Here is a 19,012-nt window from a genome sequence, read left to right as displayed (position 1 = left end):
TCGTCATCATCATCATCATCATGGTCTTTTCTTCATCAACATCATCATCTTCATTAACATCTGTCTCCTTAACATCATAATTTTTATTGTCATCAACATCATCATCATCACCATCATCCTTGTCATCATGATCTTTTTTCATCATCATCATTATCTTTAATCTTCATCCTTCTCCTTAACGATCTTTATTTTTATTGTACATTTACATTTAGGCATTTGGTAGACGCTCTTATCCAGAGCGACTTACATTTTTTTTAATCTCATTACACATTTGAGCCATTGAGGGTTAAGGGCCTTGCTCAAAGGCCCAACAGTGGCAACTTGGTGGTCGTGGGGTTTGAACCTGGGAACCGTAGTCCAATGCCTTAACCACTGAGCTACCCCTGGCCTTATTGTCATCAACATCATCCTTTTTCTTTCTGAGCATCATTCTTCCCTTTCTTCATAATCATCATGTGTCACCATACTTCTAAATTCTTTTCTTTTTCATCATCATCATCATCATCATCATCATTGTCATTATGATCTTTTTCTTTTTTTTCATCATCATCCTTCTCCTTAACCATAATTTTTATTGTCATCATCACCACCAACATCCTTTTCTTCTTCATCATCCTTCTCTTCTTTTTGTCATCACCATCATCAAAGTCATCATTGCCATCATGAGGTTTTTTTTTTCATCATCATCATCATCATCATCATCCTTATTTCTTCTTTATTATCCTTGCTTTTCCTGATTCTTCTTTCTACTATTATTTTTCTTCCTCATCAGCATCATTAATCTTCTTCTTCTTCTTCTTCTTCTTCCTATTTTGATTATTTTTCCTCTTTATTCATTTTTCTTCATTATCTTCTTCATTGTTCTATAAATACCAGTATAAATCTAACCTTGTGACGGTGTGTACACCAGTTATAACCCTGTGTTGAGAGTATAATGTAGTATAATGTAGTATAATGGAGTATATAATGACCTGAGCCTACTGACATCACATTTATTTACCCGGTTCTCTCTCTGTTTTTATGGATTAATACTCATACTCATACACCAGACACGTTACACTATACACTGCGGTATGTTTGCGCTACAAAAGTGAAATAAATCAGAAAATAAATAGATCCGTGCGCGTGCAGGGGGCGGTTACGCGGGTGCACAGTGACGTCATATTTCCGCGACACCCAAAGTTACTGTCGCGGTGTTGTTGGAGTGAGTGAGTGTGCGCGCGCGTGATATTAACACAGTGACAGGAAGAAGGAGAATCAGTGTGTGTGTGTGTGTGTGTGTGTGAGAAAGAGAGAGAGAGAGAGATGGAGCAGGGTGGAGAGGTGGAAGTGATTATTCCCGGTGAAGAGGAGAGGAATGTACCGCACTGTCCACATGGTGAGTGTGTGTGTGTGTGTGTGTGTGTGTGTGTGTGTGTGAGGGAGAGAGAGAGACAGACAGACAGAGAGACAGACAGAAAGAGAGAGGCAGAGAAAGAGGCAGACAGAGAGAGAGAGACAGTCAGAAAGAGAGACAGTCAGAAAGAGAGACAGTCAAAGAGAGAGAGAGAGGCAGACAGAAAGAGAGAGGCAGACAGAAAGAGAGAGACAGTCAGAAAGAGAGACAGTCAAAGAGAGAGAGAGAGGCAGACAGAAAGAGAGAGAGGCAGACAGAGAGAGAGAGGCAGACAGAAAGAGAGAGACAGTCGAAGAGAGAGACAGTCAAAGAGAGACAGTCAGAGAAAGAGGCAGACAGGGAGAGAGAGAGACAGTCAAAGAGAGAGACAGACAGGGAGAGAGAGAGACAGTCAAAGAAAGAGGCAGACAGAAAGAGAGACAGTCAAAGAGAGATGCAGAGAGAGAGAGAGAAAAAGGCAGACAGAGAGAGAGAGAGAGAGAGACAGTCAGAGAGACAGTCAAAGAGAGGCAGACAGAGAGAGAGACAGACAGACAGGGAGGGAGAGGCAGACAGAGACTGAAAAAGAGACAGTCAGAGAGAGAGGCAGACAGATAAACTGAAAGAGAGACAGAGAGAGAGACAGACAGACAGGGAGGAAGAGGCAGACAGAAAGAGAGACAGTCAGAGAGATAGAGGCAGACATAGAGACTGAAAGAGAGACAGACTGAGACAAAGAGAGAGGGGGAGAGAGACAGACAGAAAGAGATAGAGAAAGACAGAGTAAGACACACAGAGAAAGAGAGAGACCCTTTTCGTGTAATGTACAGTACTTGTGAATAGTGTAGTTACTTTACTTATTTAAATAATTGAACATTCTCCCACCAAAGCGCTCAGTTACAGTGTTATAATTGTTTAAAATAATCTGTTTATTTGTAAATTTAACTGCAGCTTTATTTAAAAAATATTACATTATAGTGTGCTATGAAATACATTTGAAATATGTGAATATATATTCTTTTCTTCCTCTGACGTTATTAAGCTCTGGGTGAAAAAAGGACCAGCTTTTTATAAGATCTACTGTACAGTCTGACTCATATTCACCATCTGAACCCCATTGAGTTCACGTTAATTGTTAACTATATTTAAGCAGTATTACACCTGAGGTCATGCTGTGATGCGTTCGTACTGAATACAGAGGATATCAGAGCCGTGCTGATATTCAGCACAACAGCACGACCTCGAGTGTGAACTGTTTTTATACAACAGTTCCACAAACACCATTTATTAGCAGCAGATTATGATTTGTTTCTTTATTTAACCAGTTATGTTGCTCCGCCCACACATATCCTTCCGCAGCTTACCGCAACTGGTGGAGCTGACGACCGACAGTTTTAAGTGTAATTACCAGAAGGTGAAATTAGTTTTAAAGTAGTTTTAAATTCTTACCAGTACTGTATAGCCATAAGGTGAGGAAAATGGAGGACAGTCGAGGGTTTTGTACAACACCTGGGATGCCCAGGGATGCATATAGTTAAACATCCCAATGCTGTTACTGTCTATTATCAGCACTTGTGGAATAACACCTCTCGTCCAATCAGATTACTCAGGGTGGAACTAACTGTTGTATAACAAGCTAATCTGATAGGATGGGATGGGATCATCAGATTAAAAAGCGGTAACTTGACATTATTATGTAAAAGCATGGATTTGAGTTGCCCTGAGATTTATGTGTGTGTGTGTGTAGGCCCGACAGTGTTGTTTCAGGTCATGTGCAGTGAAGAGAAGAGCAGAAAGAGGTTTTACGCCTGCTCTGCATGTCGAGACAGAAAAGACTGCAGCTTCTTTCAGTGGGAGAACGAAAAGGTAAAGGAGCTGACGTCTGCACGTTTTTATTTTTATCCAGTCTTGTTAATTTAATTAAATGTTCAGTACAAACCATAAATTACATTTTAAATGATTATTGTAGAACTTGTAGAAGCACAAGTTAAAAGTAAAAGAAATGAAACCATTAAACTTAAAAAGATTAAATAATATTCATCTACAGTGACGATCAGGAAACGGGTACCGAGATCCCTGTTGTAGAAATTTACGTAAAAATTAAATAATAAAATACAACAAAATGAAAAAACAAATTGGTTTAGAAATAAAATAAAAACACAGGCAGAACTTCTGATCTTATCTTATGCTGTTTTACTATTTTGTATTCTTTTCTTTCTTGGTAATTTTGTCTTTTTCTTCTTTTAAATGTTTATCTTCTTTGTCTTTGGGCTGTTCCCTTTCAGGGGTCACCACAGCGAATCATCTGCCTCCATCTAACCCTATCCTCTGCATCCTCTTCTCTCACACCAACTAACTTCATGTCCTCTCTCACTGTATCCATAAATCTCCTCTTTGGTCTTCCTCTAGACCTCCTGCCTGGCAGTTCCAACCTCAGCATCCTTCTACCGATATATTCACCATCTCTCCTCTGAACATGTCCAAACCACCTCAATCTGGCCTCTCTGACTTTATCTCCAAAGCATCTAACGTGGGTTGTCCCTCTGATAAACTCATTCTTAATCCTATCCATCCTTGTCACTCCCAAAGAGAACCTCAACATCTTCAGCTCTGCTACCTCCAACTCTGCCTCCTGTCTTTTCTTCAGCGCCACTGTCTCTAAGCCGTAGAGCATCGCTGGTCTCACCACTGTCCTGTACACCTTTCCTTTCATTCTCGCTGATACTCTTTTATCGCACAACACACCTGACACTTTTCTCCACCCATTCCAACCTGCCTGTACCCGCCTCTTCACCTCCTTTCCACACTCTCCGTTGCTCTGGACCGTTGACCCCAAGTACTTAAAATCCTGCACCTTCTTTACCTCTGCTCCCTGTAGCCTCACCGATCCTCCTGGGTTCTTCTCATTTACACACATGTATTCCGTCTTGCTGCGGCTAACCTTCATTCCTCTGCTTTCCAGAGCATACCTCCACCTCTCCAAATTTTCCTCCACCTGTTCCCTGCTCTCGCTACAAAGCACAATGTCATCTGCAAACATCATAGTCCATGGGGACTCCTGTCTTACCTCAACTGTCAACCTGTCCATCACCAGAGCAAACAAAAAGGGGCTTAGAACCGATCCTTGACCCACCTCCACCTTGAACTCTTCTGTCACACCTACAGCACATCTTACCACTGTCTTACAGCTCTCATACATGTCCTGTACCACTCTAACATACTTCTCTGCCACTCCAGACTTCCTCATACAATACCACAGCTCCTCTCTTGGCACCCTGTCATATGCTTTCTCTAAATCTAAAAAGACACAATGCAACTCCCTGTTACCCTCTCTGTACTTCTCCGCCAGCATCCTCAAAGCAAATACTGCATCTGATGTACTCTTTCTAGGCATAAAACCATATTGCTGCTCACAAATGCTTACCTCTGCCCTTAACCTAGCTTCCACTACTCTTTCCCACAGCTTCATTGTCTGGCTCATTAGCTTTATACCTCTATAATTGCCACAGCTTTGCACATCTCCCTTGTTCTTAAAAATTGGCACCAATACACTTCTCCTCCAATTCTTCTTTTAAATGTTTATCATCATACAAATTGCCAGATGTGATTGTGGTTTCCTTGTGTCGTATTTTTATTATTAAACATTTTAAAGTAAAATTGCACAACAGGGCAGTCACTGTAGATGAATATAATTTAATCTTATTTGGTTTAATTGTCGTTGACCTGCTGATGCTTAAATGTTTTAGGTTTCAGAGGAACGTTTGCGTGCGAGAGAGGAGCAGAACCGGTTAAAGAGACCCGCATTCAGTCATTCAGAATACTGCACGAGGTAAGAACTTGGTACAGGTACATACTGTAGTAGGTAACGAAACCACAATCCACTTCCTAGTGTTGTATTTTAACAACTTTAAAATCACAAACATCTTTTTTTTTTTTAAGAGAAATTTAATTATTGGCACCCTTACATCATCCCTACACCACAACCCTTCAGATAAACTGTGTATGACCCAGACTCAGGTACTTGACCAGGGTACAGGTAGTACCGCTTTAGATCAGGGTGTGAAGTGCTTCCTCTCCCTCCCGTGCCAGGTTCAGAGAGTTTGTCTCCCTGCCGCTGGATGAGAGAAGGTTCTGTGTGGACTGTCAGCTGCTGCTCCTTCCCGCCGAATGGAGAGCTCACACCTCGCACCAGGCGCTTTCTGATGACATCACAGTAGCACGGCTGAGGAGACCCAGTCTACTGCTACGCGCTTTGGAGAATAAGAAGAGCAACGCGCAGTACCTGTTCGCCGACCGCAGCTGCCATTTCCTGCTGGATGTTCTCTCCGGATTAGGGTTCCAGAAGGTTCTCTGTATAGGAACGCCCCGGTGAGTTTAAACATCTACATCTCCATTTACAAAAAAAATTATCAATGCAAAACACAAGTTCATTAGCAGAATAGTGATAATAATTACTAAGTTAATATTAACTGCAGAACTGCGATATTACAGAGTAATGTAAATAAAAGAGTGTGTTTATATCAGGATTGCCAGAACTCTAAATATTCAAACATCAGAGACGGTCGATGTAGGAACTGGAAATCTGGCAATGATTTCTACTATATATATATATATATATATATATATCTCTAATACAGTATATCTACGTCTTATGCTGACCATTTTTCTCATCTGAACCGATGTTTTGTTTTCTAACAGACTTACGAAATTTCTTATAAACTTACCTGCTTACAAACACACCTACAATCTCACATTCTTACTAACAAACTTGCAAACAAAACCAACATAAGTATTTTATATTCATTAGGTTGGAGTCTGTTTTATTTATTTATTTGTTTATTTATTTTCCCAAGCTTTCATTTTTCAAGTCACAGGTTTTAGTCCTTAAAAGTATTATCTGTAAGTCCACTGATGATGATGTCACTGACTCTACTTTAGTATCAGTTTTGAACTAGAAAATGGAATGTTATGTGATTAACCCAAAAAATGTAAAACACTTCTACGCGACAAATCAAATTAGTGGACAGGAACTATCTTATGTAAGATGTTGTGTAAACTAATTTGTTTCAGAAATTAACCTATTTAAAAACTGACTTAACTTCCTTACAAACTAACATTCTTACTGAGAAACCTACTTAAAAAATAACATAAAAATGTAAACACACTTACAAACTCACTTTCATACTTAATAACATACAAGCTAACTACAGTAACCTTTTTCATGTTAACAAATTTACTTACGATATTACTTACAAATTACTAACAAACTTACCTACTTATGAATTTATTACAAACTAAGCTGCTTAAGACAAATGAAAAAACCAACCAACGTAATCAAACTAACCGAATTATAAACTTCAACTAACCTAAATCGTTTATTATAACATACAAACTAATAAACCAACAAATAACCAACAAACTAATGTACTTAGGACATTATTACAAAATAACATATGAACAAAATTACAAATTAACCTACTTGCAACTTTCAAAGTAACTTTAAATACTAATCTATTTACAAATTAGCTTGCTTAGAAATGTGTTTGTTAACAAACTAATTTATTAACAAACTAACAAACATACTTACAACCTAACCTACTTACTGTATGTCTTTCTTATTTAACCTACTTGCAGAATGACCTACTTACAACAAAACTACTAAAGAACTTACAAACTAACTTACTGAAAAACGTACACAGATATTAATGTACTTACTGTATAAATGCAGTTTATCTGAACATATACACTAACTTACAATCCAACTTGTTTACGCACTAACTGACAAGCTTAAACTTATGAAATCAACCTTACAAATTAATCTACGTATAAACGTTAATCTACTTACAAACCAACATATTCACAAACTAACACACTACTTATCCTACCTGCAAACTAACCAAGGCATAATGTCACCAACATGAAGACTGGCTAGTGATTGACAGGTGTAAGAGCAAATGCCCCTCCCACCCAGATTTGATCTCTTGAATTTGTAGTAATGGATTATTCCCTGTTGTTTATTTGCTGTCATTCCAAAAGTGTAAATATTTGGTTCCAGCTTCATTCCCCACATCTGTGACTCCTTTAGTATCTGACGTGCTTAATAACTATTTTGCAAATTAGCATGATTTATCAAGTATTATTTACGCAAACTAACTTTTATCATTTAATCCCAGATTACATGAGCTGATTAAGATCCGGAGCACAGAGGACAAGACAAACACCATAAAGAGTTTATTACTGGATATTGATTTCAGGTAAAAGCGTGTTTAATAAACATTTTGCCATTTTGGCTAGTTAAATTTTAAAAGCTAGAGTTTTGTAAAAAGTTACGATGTTTAGAAGTAATTACTGTAATTACTATTCATATCATAAATCTGGGCCTAGAATAGCATTAAAAATTACCTGTCCTGTTTATTATGTGTTTGTTTATTTGTAAATCACATGATCAACCGAGCAAGATTGTTTTTTGTTTTTGACACCCATGTAACGTAGGTGTATTACTTTTTGGTTTTGTTTAATACAGTGGAATCTTGGCATACAAATTTATTTTGATCTTGAGGCGAAAATGTTTTTTTTCCGATATGAAATTTCCAGACCCCCAAAATATAACCAATACTACAAAAAAAAGAAAAATGCGCGAAAAATCAAGTAGCTTTTAAACGGATGCCGAAGGCAACGTTGGTATGATGAGTTGACGCTTTAAAAACATCTTTTGTTGACTGGGAAAAAATTGTGAACTTGCTTCACTAGGCTTTTCACTGACGCAGACAAGTTTTGAAACGGCTCTCGGACACGCGTGCAACTTTTTGGTTTGGTTTGTTTGTTTGCTTATTTGTCAAAAATGCTTTGTATGCCAAAGTGAATTTCTTGAATTTTTTTTTATTCTTAAGACAAAAACTCGTAAGGGAGGGCATTCTTATGCTGAGGTTCCACTGTAATTACTATTCATATAATTTAAATACCATTTTTATTTGGTTAAGTCATCATTAAAGCGTGGATGTAAATTAAAACACATTCACTTGGAAAAAGTGCAATGCTAATTATAATTTTTTTTTTCGGCATTATAATGTAGCACCGCATCATTTAGACTTCAGGTGAAAAAAAATTATGATAAATTGGGGCAAGAAAGAACCGGTCTATCTGCGTTTGGGTATTCCTGCAGACTAGAGAGTTAGAGCCAGAGGTCACAGATCTTCATATGATCAGGAACAGGCTGTCGATCTCTGGCTTTGAAAAAGCGAAAAGCAGGAAACAGCGGCTCGGTGAACTGGTGATGCGCCCTCTCGAACACGGTCGTGCAGCTCGCCGAGAAATCCTGCAGCATCTTCATGGCGTCCGCGTCGTAGAATGCAACGCGACCCTTCTGAAAGTTCACCAACACCCCCACCGTATCTGGCACCGCCCGAGCGGATAAGGCCACGTGGCGGTCGTTGTGCCATGCCGAAAGATGCCCGTCCCGAAACTCCACACACCACGAGAGTCTGTTCCTGCCCAGTTTTGCACTCTTCTCCTGCCCTTTCCTGTGCAGGCTGCCGTAAGCCACGCCCACAGCCCAGGAAGTGCAGCAGTGAACATCCACTTCCCAGTAACGCTGACCCGAGGTTATCGCAGGCAAGCCCAGGGCACAGCAGATCTGATCGAACTGCAGAGGCTGGCTAGGAGCCGAGCCGTCGTCAGGGGAGACGTGAAAGCCCCGCCCACTCGCATTCGCTTTGATCTGTTTGTGGCAGGCTGTCCTGTCAATCATCACCGCAGTGGAGTCTGGCAAGAGAAATGCAGCGATACAGATTAGTTTTAAGACAGCGTAGTGCATTGTGGATAACTATGGTAATAGATTTTGTGCATTCTGGAATATAAAGAGTACATTGGTCCTTAAATAAAATAGAAAGGGTGTAATTTTTTTCTAGAAATTAATTATAATATGTTGTGTTAATTATAATTATAGGAAAAGAATGAATGATGAATGAATGAGTGTGTCATAAAGCGGAAGTTATTTTTTTCCACCTTGAAGTTTAATATTTTCCTTTAATGGTGAATCCTGGAGTGTTTATTCCCCCACAATAAAAAAAAAAACATACATATACAGTACATTTTATCCAGTACAGGTAGTCCCCAACTTACGAACAAGTTTTGTTCCGGGAGCACGTTCATAAGTCTGATTTGTTCTTAAGTGAATCTTGTATGCCTTTGACACAAATATACAACGTAAAGCATACAAATCCACTTAACTAAATCTCTCTCCTCTTTTTTATACATTTATTTACACACTAACAATATTGTATATAATTGTAAATATTGGTATCTGGTGCACTGCAGTATATATTTTTTGTACAATACTTGTGAGTTACTTCTGTAATTGAACCGGAAGTAAAAACCATGGTCCGTTTGTATCTTCTGGCATTCTGTAAAATCATTCACGTTAACAAAGCAGAAACAAAAGAGTTTATGATTCAGTGATATTCATCGAAAATAAACAGTATATTTACCCAACAGCAAGTTTTTTTTCTGTAGTTGGACTTGCAAATCTTTTGAGATCTTCCCCAAAACTTTCATGAGCTTCTGGAACTTTTCTTCATTTAGCTTGATGCCCAGTTCTGCTGCGTCCTGCTTCTTATGGCAACTACACAAAAGTTTAATCAAATGACCATTAAGGAGATGCTAATTAATTCTTAATGTTGATTATTCCAAAACTGAACTGCAATTCATACTGAACGTGTTTTACTGTACCTGAAATCCACATGAGAGACCTAGAACCAGAAATCACATAATAATAACTTCAGCTTTAAGAGTGGCCGATTTTTAAAGCATTGAACGCAGCGTGACGCGCTTTGATGCGTACCTGCTGCTGGCTCTCGACTCCCCTCTCCTGCAGCGTCCTGATGGCGCTCATGTGCTTGCGCACAGTTTTCAGGTGCTGGTTCCAGTCCTGCAGGAGACGCGTAATTTTGCTGCTGCTCTCCCTGTGCTCTTGCTCCAGGGCACCCAGGACCATCTGTTCTTCCTTCTCCAGGGCCAGACGCATGGCCTCGAACCGCTCATGCACTTGTTGCTCCATCGTCTCTGCGCAAGCCTTAGCCCCGACAACAGGGACAGAGGAGGAGATTTTAACAAAAAAAAGTAGACATTTGGATTTCCATAGACACAAAGTGCCTTTGATTGGATCATTACTGCAGTGAATAAAACGTTTCAGCTGCAAAAATTATTTTATTTTAACTAGTGCTATAAATCGATAAAAATTTTTAATCTTGTAAATCACAATAATAGTCTGTGATTCATCGTGATAAATCACAGTTAAAAAAAAAAATGTTTTGTCCTGTCCTGTTCAGCTGCTTCTCAAGACGTTTAGTAGCTGTTTATTAACTCCAGCTGTGGAGGTGAAATAAAGGAACTAGGAAATTCTCTATATGTAAACACTGAAACACTGTGATTACCTTTAAAACAGCACGTATAAGACGATTCGCTCATCACTTACAGTCAGGTTGTCTTGGCGCTTCTTTAGAGATGCGATGTGAGCTTCTGTGCTTTTGCTCTCCTTCTCCATCTCCTCCAGCCAGCAGGACAGCTGTTCCTGATGTTCACACAATACACACATGGATAGTGCTGCATCGCTTTAACATAACTGTCAGACTTTTATTTTTATTAATTAATTTTTTTAAATGATGTAAAGTTACATTGGAATGGCAGCAAACCTGAGAGTATTTGAGCGAGTCAGGAGCGTTCAGTTTGCGGAGCGTTTTAGGAGAATGCCTGTAGGGCTGCGTGACCGACGCCAGACCGGGCGAATCGGCTTGCGGTGGCCGTGATGCGCCATTTTCCTCTGCCATTTCTGCTTTAACTTTGTTAAATATTAAAGAAACAAAAAGAAGAAATCCTCAGGTCATACTTCCTCACTAGGGGGTTCAGTGGATCTTCTTATGTTTTAACCACAGCCCTGATCCTCTCTCGAACATTTCAGCATTTCTGCTCTACAAATAGTTCATGTTTTCTCTTCTCCAGGAAATTAATCCAGGGATTTCTCCTGGTAGCTGAAGTGCAATGTGTTAAAACATGTCTGAAGCAGAGCCGTACACTAAAGGTATTTAGAAAGGAAGCGTTCCAAACTTCACCCTGATCCTTCAGAGACATAGTAATAGATGTGTTCTTAATCTAAGGTGAACACAGAGGAAATGTTCAGTTTCTCATCTCTGATCGCACCAAAGCTTTAAAATTCAAAAACATTTAAATCGTTTAATTCTAGAATGAAAAATATATTATTTAGTATAGAATAGTATTATTATAAATATAGTATAGTATTATTATAAATATACTCAGCAAAAAAAGAAACTTTCAACTGTTTTTACTTTCAGTAAACTTAATGTGTAAATATTTGTATGAACACTAAAAGAGTCAACACCATAAGACATAAACTAAAAATGTTTCCCAATGTGTCCCTGAATGAAGCGAGGCTCAAAATCAAAAGTACCAGTCAGTATCTGGTGTGGCCACAGCAGGGACCCTGGGCATCTTTCTTTGGGTGTTTTTCACAGTCGGTAGACAAGTCTCTTTAGTGTCCTGCGTTTTTAGAACTGTGACCTTAAATGCCTACTTTCTGTAAGCTGTTAAGGTCTTAACGACCATTCCACAGGTGCATGTAAATTAATTGATTATGGTTAATTGAACATGCATGGAAAACATTGTTTAAACCCTTTACAATGAAGATCTGTAAAGTTATTTGGATTTTTACAACATTATTGTTGAAATACACAGTCTTGAAAAAGGGACGTTTCTTTTTTTGCTGAGTATATATAATTTTAAAATGATGGGCAAAAAATCACTGCATTTTAGGACGTGTTGGGGCTCTAGAAAAGCTCTAGAAAAGAAGTAACCAGTCGTTTTACAATTTTAGACAGCTTTATATTTTATAGGATGTTAATTTTTTCTCCTTGAACAGCAGGGAAGCAAAGGATTTTTTGATTCTAGAGTGAAGGAGGCAATTTATTATTGGCAAAAATAGCTTAAGGGATGATTTATTCAAAAAGAAAATTCTTACTCTAGAAAAGGGTTTAAAAAGGGGGTTGGGACATTTTAGAACAGAATAAATTTGCACTTTTTATTTTCACCTACTTTAAACCTTGTTCATTCGAAACTGTAACAAACTGTAGTGCTAAAGCATGTTATCATGGGATAAAAGTCATTTTGATTCTGTTCTAGGGTGCAAATAAATATAATGGAGTATTAGGACCAATATGGGATTAAAAAAAAATAGAAGAAGGGGAGGGGCTGGGAATTTTCAAGTTATAAGTCAAAATTTAAGAAAAACCTTCAAATTACATGGAAAAACCTACAAATTTACGAGACATAAACTTAAAGGTTTGTGTTTAAACCGCAACGTTATTTTTCTCAAACATTTCAAGTTTTTTTTTTCTTGGAATTTTTTGTTGCAGTTTTGTCTCTCAAAAATTTAGATTTACAACTTGGACATTGAGTTTTTAGCTCCTCCCCTTCCAACTCTTTAAAAAAATATATATATTGGCTCTAAAACTCAGTGGTAAATAAACTACCATTAACTGCGACAAAGGGTATTTTAAAAAAGATGGACTTTTAAAAAGACACTGTAATGTGTGTAAATGCCTGGCTTGATACTAGATGGAGATAAATGATGGAGATGGTGTTGATTCATATCTTTGTACCAACATGTTTCTACCAATGTGTGCAATTTAAACCAACTCTGTCAGTTAATACAAAGGTTGGGGACAACTTTGCATTACTTTTGGTACAGTGCTATTAGTAAAGTAGTATACCTAGTAATAATAATAACAATAATAATAATGAGCTTTTCCAGTTGATTTGGTTCACTTTTAAAATCAGAACTGAAATTCAAGAAGAACACTTTTTTATCATTTATATCACTTGTGTACATCATAAAAGCTATTTCTTTTGGTCAAAGACCTTTTTTTATTCCTATAAATGTGAATCCTGCACTGATGATCTGCTCCGAGCTAAATCTCGACTTCACCTATAGAGAGGAACGTTTAAAGTGTCCGATCAGCCAGTTCTCTCAAACACCTGGTTGCCATGGAAGTGGTGTGTAAGATGACAGTATGTTAGAGCAGATGATGGATAAGACCCTCATAAAGCTTGTTCAGTATTGTGAGGTGGAGAAGAACCTCACAGGAACATCAGGAAGTGCAGAGTACAGTAACATAGCTGTAATGTACAGTTCTGCTTGAGGAATACTCCCCTCGTTCACATCTCTGACTCAGTAGCGTTTTTCCTTCGTGCTGTCCGGTGAAGTGAAACACTTGTTTTCTTTTCACACAGTCCGTCAACAAATTACAGTTCAATCAGTAAAGAGTGTAAAAGTGAATCCTGCAGAAACTGTTTATCAAACAGACAAAGTCGTCAAATCCTGAGCCGTAGTTTTGATAAAAAAAAACAACACTCAGAGTTATGCTAACAGCACGGCTCAGCACTGTGACTAGCCTGTTCATAAATATTGGCACACGGTCTTGCATTCAGACACCACTGGCATGTTTATCGATAAATACGTAGTTGCTTCTGATTAATAAACAAAGGATTTTAAGCGAGTTACAGGCAGCTCTGTCATGTTGTGTTGTACTAATGGGTTTGAGAAACGCACTTACTTTTCTGCAAACTTTAATGATGATTTGAGAAAAGCTCCAAAGCCACAGAGGGAAAAACTGTAATACACAGTGTCTCAAAATGTTGGTAAACAGTTAAATGTAGGTTGATACTTACAGTTTACGGTGCGAAGGAGAAATGAAAAGTTTGATCTTGTCCTCTTTCTCTCTCTCTTGTTCTGTCTCTCGATGTTCTGTCTCTGGTATGCACTCATGCAGCTGTAGATATCTTTACAACCCCATAACATGCCAAAGCCTGTGTGTGTGTGTGTGTGTCAGCGTGTGCATGTAGGTGCATGCATGTGCAGTGATGTGATTTAGAATAAAGTCATATGATGTTCTTGTCTCATTTTCCTCTTTCAGATATTCCCAGTTCTACACACAGCAGGAGTTCTGCCACTATAACATGTTTAATCATCACTTCTTCGATGGAAAGGTAAATAGTAAAAGCCAGAAAGGTATAATGTACATGCGCTTTTATATACAGTACATCTAAACACACGTAATCTATATTACACTGTCCGGTTTTCTGTCCGCGCAGGAAGCAGCCGATGTCTTTCAGGACTTCCTGACAGATGAAGATGGGAATAAAGTGGTCATGGTCGCAGATCCACCCTTCGGAGGTCTGGTGAAGCTTCTAGGCCATACGTTCTTAAAGATATCTGAGACGTGGAGAAGTCACCGCCGAGCTGGTGTGTATTCCGGGGCGATCCAGGGAGCGCAAACTTCTGCACTTCAACTTTATACAGACACTCAAACTCAAGCAGAGTTGTAGAACTTGTTTTTCCCTCAGTTTCTTTATTTGTTTTAAATGAAGACAGACTGTAATTATACTCTCACGCCCGACCGTTCTCCCCCTCGCCCTGCAGAGCGCAGCCCGGCCCAGATGCCCATGGTCTGGATATTCCCGTACTTTTTCGAGCCGAGGATTCTGGAATGTTTTCCCGCATTCACCATGTTGGATTATCAGGTAAGTAATTCTGTTTACAAGAAGAGAAAGCAAAAAAAGATCAAATCGTTATCATCGTTCAAGTCAAACCGGGAATGTCTTGTGGCATGGCATAAAAAAAAAAAAGTTTAAAAAAAAATTTGTGTAAAAGTCACATGATCTCCATCGTTAACCCAACCCCTTACTGTTTGTTTGTTTCTCTTTCCTTTCAACTAAATGTTTCTTTCTCTTATATTATAATGAGCTCTGATCATGTGACTAAATATACCTTTCTGGAACCTCATGAAAAAATTAGCATGTTAAAAAAATTCTTTTAAAACATGCATGCATTTGTTTTGATAGGAAGGATTTGTCATTTTATACACATTATATTAAACATAATGAATACTTTAAATCACTGTTTAAACATTCGGACATTACGATCACTATAATTCTTAGCTTAAATCGAAGACAAATACATCTTGAATATTTTCTGTACTTTTGTCTATAAAACACCTTTAGTGACACGGGGGATCTGCTGCCTGTTTTTAGATAGACCGAGTACTTTATTAATCCCAAAGAAAGACTTTTGTTTGAATTCATGACACAGCAACCTCCTCACTATTTCCAGAGCTTCACCAATCTTAGTGTATATTTGGGTTTTTTTTGTCTCGCACACCATGCTCTATAATCCCAATGTCTCAACACGGAGTGGTTTATGAATGTACTTTATGTAAAACTGTACTTTGTTGAAACTGCAGGTGGATTACGATAACCATCCTCTGTACAAGCACGGGACGACGGGCCGTAAACAATCCCCGGTCCGACTGTTCACTAACCTCTGTCCCAAAGACATCATCCTGCCAAAGGACGAAGGCTACAGGTAACCATCAATACACACACTTCTCATCTGTTCTTAACTCTGTTCAGTTATAAAATCATAAATATAAAATAAAAAATGTATCTCCTACTCCCAGATGTGAACCAAAACTAAGTACATTTACTTTGATACTAGACTTTTGTACATATTCCATGTATATGTACTTTTCTTGAGTAGTTTTATTAGAGGATACTTTTTTACTTTTACTCCACTACATACTGCAGTAAATATCTGTACTTTCTACTTCACTACATTCCTGCATTACCTGCAACCTGGTAATATCGCTACCTGCTGACTATTTTATGTAATTGTGTGATTTTCCTTCGCTCTGTGAAAAACTCTAACGTGAAGCAGGTGTTTAAAATCCATAGCAGAGATTATTTCAGCTAGTGGAGAAACAGATGGGAAAAAGGGAAAGAATGGGGGAGAGAAGGAAGGGAGAAAGAAGGGATAGAAGGGAGAAGGAAGTAAGGGGACAGAAGGAGAGTGAGAGATATTCTTCAGATCATAACATGAAGACTACAGTGAGCCAATACCACCTCAGTACTTTAAAACCTTAATAAAACTTAAAACCTTAAATTTGAAGATGAGTACTTGAGTATAAAAGGGTTTCTACTTTTACTTGAGTGATAGTTGAGTGATAGTTTATCTGGAGTATCTCACCTTTTACACCCAGTACAGGGTGTGTGTGTTTTTCCCACCACTGCCCACTCCCATTCCTGTTCACTTCCTCAGATTTTGCGGCGTCTGTGAGAGATACGTCTCGGCAGAGAACCGACACTGCGCCGACTGCAACGCCTGCACATCCAAGGTACTGTATAGACCATGCCAGAATTTCTCAGGGCTGTTGTGTGTGTGTGTATATAATAAAGCAAACCTTTATTAAAAAAAAGTTTTCTTTCTCAGAATGGAAGACCATGGAGGCATTGTGCTGAATGTGAAAAGTGTGTGAAGCCCTGTAAGTGTTCATTATTCTAAAGAATGAAATCAGCAGTGTCTCAGTCATCTAAGACATCTTTAGCTTGGATGAAAGAAAAAGCAAGAGCTAATAGTCTAGCGTTTTGAATAAAAACACGCCTGTCTTTTAGCCAAATACATTATTTGTATATAAAAAGTTTGGAAACGTTTGAGAATCTTGTCACTGTAACGGATCTTCTAACCCCTCGCAGCGTGGCGTCACTGTTCCTCCTGTGGACGCTGCGTACTTCCAGATCATCGCTGCGGACAAACAGGCTGTTACAACTGCGGCGATCCTACACACAAACACAAAGCCTGTCCTCTCAAACACAAGAAAAAGTTTGTGACCTCACATTTCTATATAGTGTGTTCATGTGTGTGAGTTAGAGATGAAATTAATATTGCATAAAAATCTAAATCACAATATGGACCAGTACAATTATCCGCTTGCAAAAAACACTGCAATTTGTTACCGCAGATAGACACACAGTCTGTAATTTATTATGAAAGAGTTTGATAGTAATTTAAGCATTTGCTATTTTTAAATAACTTTTGAGGTGCTAGATAAATATGGGAAAATATTCTCTTAGTGGCATCATCTGTGCCATTATTTGCTGTTAGTCTCAATAAATACATTCAGTATTTAAATACTGCAGTTTTAATAGCAAATTGTGTCTATACAGGTAGTCCCTGACTTACGAACATTTGAGTTACGAATTTCTGCAGATACGAACAGACCGTGTTTTTTGTACAAAAAATAGACACTGCAGTGTACCAAATACCAATGTATTTAATTTTATACAATATGTTCAGTGTGCAAGTGAATGTATAAAATATCTAAAGTCCGGTATATTGTGTGTGCGTGTGCTCGTGGGAGAAATTAGTCGGCCTTATCGGTTTAAATGAATCAGTCCGGGAGCACGATGATAGAAAATGTCTGTCCTGTAAAGCTGTCCTGATGGAGAATAATCCTAATTTCAGAAAATCCTCAACAAAACAGAGTTCACAGTCCAATACAATGGAAAACAGCTCTAAGACAAAATGCGTACGGGATTCCCTTCTCGATTTAAAGGCGCAGACACAACACTGTTTTATTTGACGTGTGTGAGATTCCATTTCTTAGGCGCGGTTACGGTTTTTGGCCAAATGATGGCAGTGTGGGGAAAGGGACAGATTTAGTCAAGTGAATTGGTATGCTTTACGTTGTACAGTATATTCGTGTCAAAGGCATATAAGACTTTGTCTGACTTATGAACAAATCCGATTTACTAACGTTCACAAGTCAGGGACCACCTGTATTCGGAATTTAAAGGGGGTGGTTTTAGTTTTTTTTTTAAATAAAATCGTACAGCCCTATTGTGAGTATTGTAGGTTTACAGATTAACCTGAACTGAGCCGGATCTCTTGTGTCTTTTACAGAGGACAGAGTGCTAAAGGAGCGTCCAAACAGAACAGCAACAAGCACACAGCAATGAAAAGGAAAAACAAACAAGCACACAAGAAGAAGAAAAATGCCAGATGAGAACTCGCTGCACAGACTGCATGGCGATGGAGCCTGCATCCTGAACAGGGTGGAGTCATAACAATTTTAGAATCAGTGACTGAAAAATTAAGTATCTCTTTATAATAACAGAGTGAAATGTATTAAATATTTTGGCTATTTGAAAATAAACAAATATACTTTTACACTCTGGGTAATTTGCAGCTTTTTTACTTTAATACAACTTCAATACATTTGATAATCAGGTAAATTTGTACTTTAACTTGAGTACATTTGTAAATAGAGAACATCTACTTTTACTTAAGTGATATTGTAGCTAGAGGATCTCTACTAATACTCAAGAACACGATTTGTGTACTTTGCCCATCACTGGTCTTAAGCAGTTGCAATTTTTTTTTACTAAAAATATCTATCAATGCTGTGTAGCTTGTAGTAATTGTGTAGATGTCACATCGTGTAAAAAGCGGTAGCTTTTTTTTTTTTCCTTTGCCAAGCTTCTGCGTCCCACTCCTGTCCATAAGGTGGCAGTATTGCATCCACCACATATATATGATAAAGAAGCAATACTCCTGCAAAACACATTTGTGGAAGATGCGAAGCAGGTTTTTTTTAATCAAGGAATTTGTCTATTTTGGACCTATTAACATTTGTAAAAGAAATAATATATTTGTTTACAAATAAATAATTTTAAATGTATGAATTAATTCTAAATCAAAAAACGTCTGTTTTCCATCATTGCTTTGATTAAATA

At 38.2% G+C, this 19,012-nt stretch overlaps 2 protein-coding genes across 2 annotated transcripts; one reads left to right on the top strand and one right to left on the bottom strand.

Annotated features, from left to right (window-relative positions):
- The first annotated feature begins 1,268 nt into the window (after positions 1–1,268).
- zcchc4 (zinc finger, CCHC domain containing 4) lies at positions 1,269–18,446 on the top strand. The gene is made up of 13 exons (XM_053511692.1): positions 1,269–1,378; positions 3,123–3,241; positions 5,122–5,204; positions 5,465–5,743; positions 7,549–7,629; positions 14,359–14,431; positions 14,537–14,687; positions 14,865–14,965; positions 15,685–15,806; positions 16,539–16,614; positions 16,710–16,761; positions 16,973–17,099; positions 18,180–18,446. The coding sequence occupies exons 1-13, from the start codon at positions 1,306–1,308 to the stop codon at positions 18,280–18,282; spliced, it is 1,440 nt and encodes a 479-aa protein (XP_053367667.1). The 5' UTR covers positions 1,269–1,305; the 3' UTR covers positions 18,283–18,446.
- Positions 7,707–11,206, bottom strand: si:dkey-219e21.4 (tripartite motif-containing protein 14). The gene is made up of 6 exons (XM_053511693.1): positions 11,065–11,206; positions 10,848–10,943; positions 10,215–10,445; positions 10,103–10,122; positions 9,862–9,995; positions 7,707–9,136 (listed from the first exon to the last, which is right to left on the bottom strand). The coding sequence occupies exons 1-6, from the start codon at positions 11,197–11,199 to the stop codon at positions 8,547–8,549; spliced, it is 1,206 nt and encodes a 401-aa protein (XP_053367668.1). The 5' UTR covers positions 11,200–11,206; the 3' UTR covers positions 7,707–8,546.
- Positions 18,447–19,012: the final 566 nt, after the last annotated feature.

Source organism: Clarias gariepinus, chromosome 14, assembly GCF_024256425.1.
Source record: "Clarias gariepinus isolate MV-2021 ecotype Netherlands chromosome 14, CGAR_prim_01v2, whole genome shotgun sequence".
NCBI lineage: Eukaryota > Metazoa > Chordata > Actinopteri > Siluriformes > Clariidae > Clarias > Clarias gariepinus.
This window is presented reverse-complemented; position numbering and strand designations above follow the sequence as displayed.

What these genes read in the sequence shown, in the direction of transcription:
- zcchc4 (XM_053511692.1), top strand. Translation starts at nt 1,306, where the DNA reads ATGGAGCAGGGTGGAGAGGTGGAAGTGATTATTCCCGGTGAAGAGGAG. An exon ending in TTCAGTGGGAGAACGAAAAG is followed by an intron (nt 3,242 to 5,121) that starts GTAAAGGAGCTG and finishes TAAATGTTTTAG; the next exon opens with GTTTCAGAGGAACGTTTGCG. An exon ending in ATCACTTCTTCGATGGAAAG is followed by an intron (nt 14,432 to 14,536) that starts GTAAATAGTAAA and finishes CTGTCCGCGCAG; the next exon opens with GAAGCAGCCGATGTCTTTCA.
- si:dkey-219e21.4 (XM_053511693.1), bottom strand. Translation starts at nt 11,199, where the DNA reads ATGGCAGAGGAAAATGGCGCATCACGGCCACCGCAAGCCGATTCGCCC. An exon ending in GAGTCGAGAGCCAGCAGCAG is followed by an intron (nt 10,123 to 10,214) that starts GTACGCATCAAA and finishes TTCTGGTTCTAG; the next exon opens with GTCTCTCATGTGGATTTCAG. An exon ending in GTCTCTCATGTGGATTTCAG is followed by an intron (nt 9,996 to 10,102) that starts GTACAGTAAAAC and finishes ACTTTTGTGTAG; the next exon opens with TTGCCATAAGAAGCAGGACG.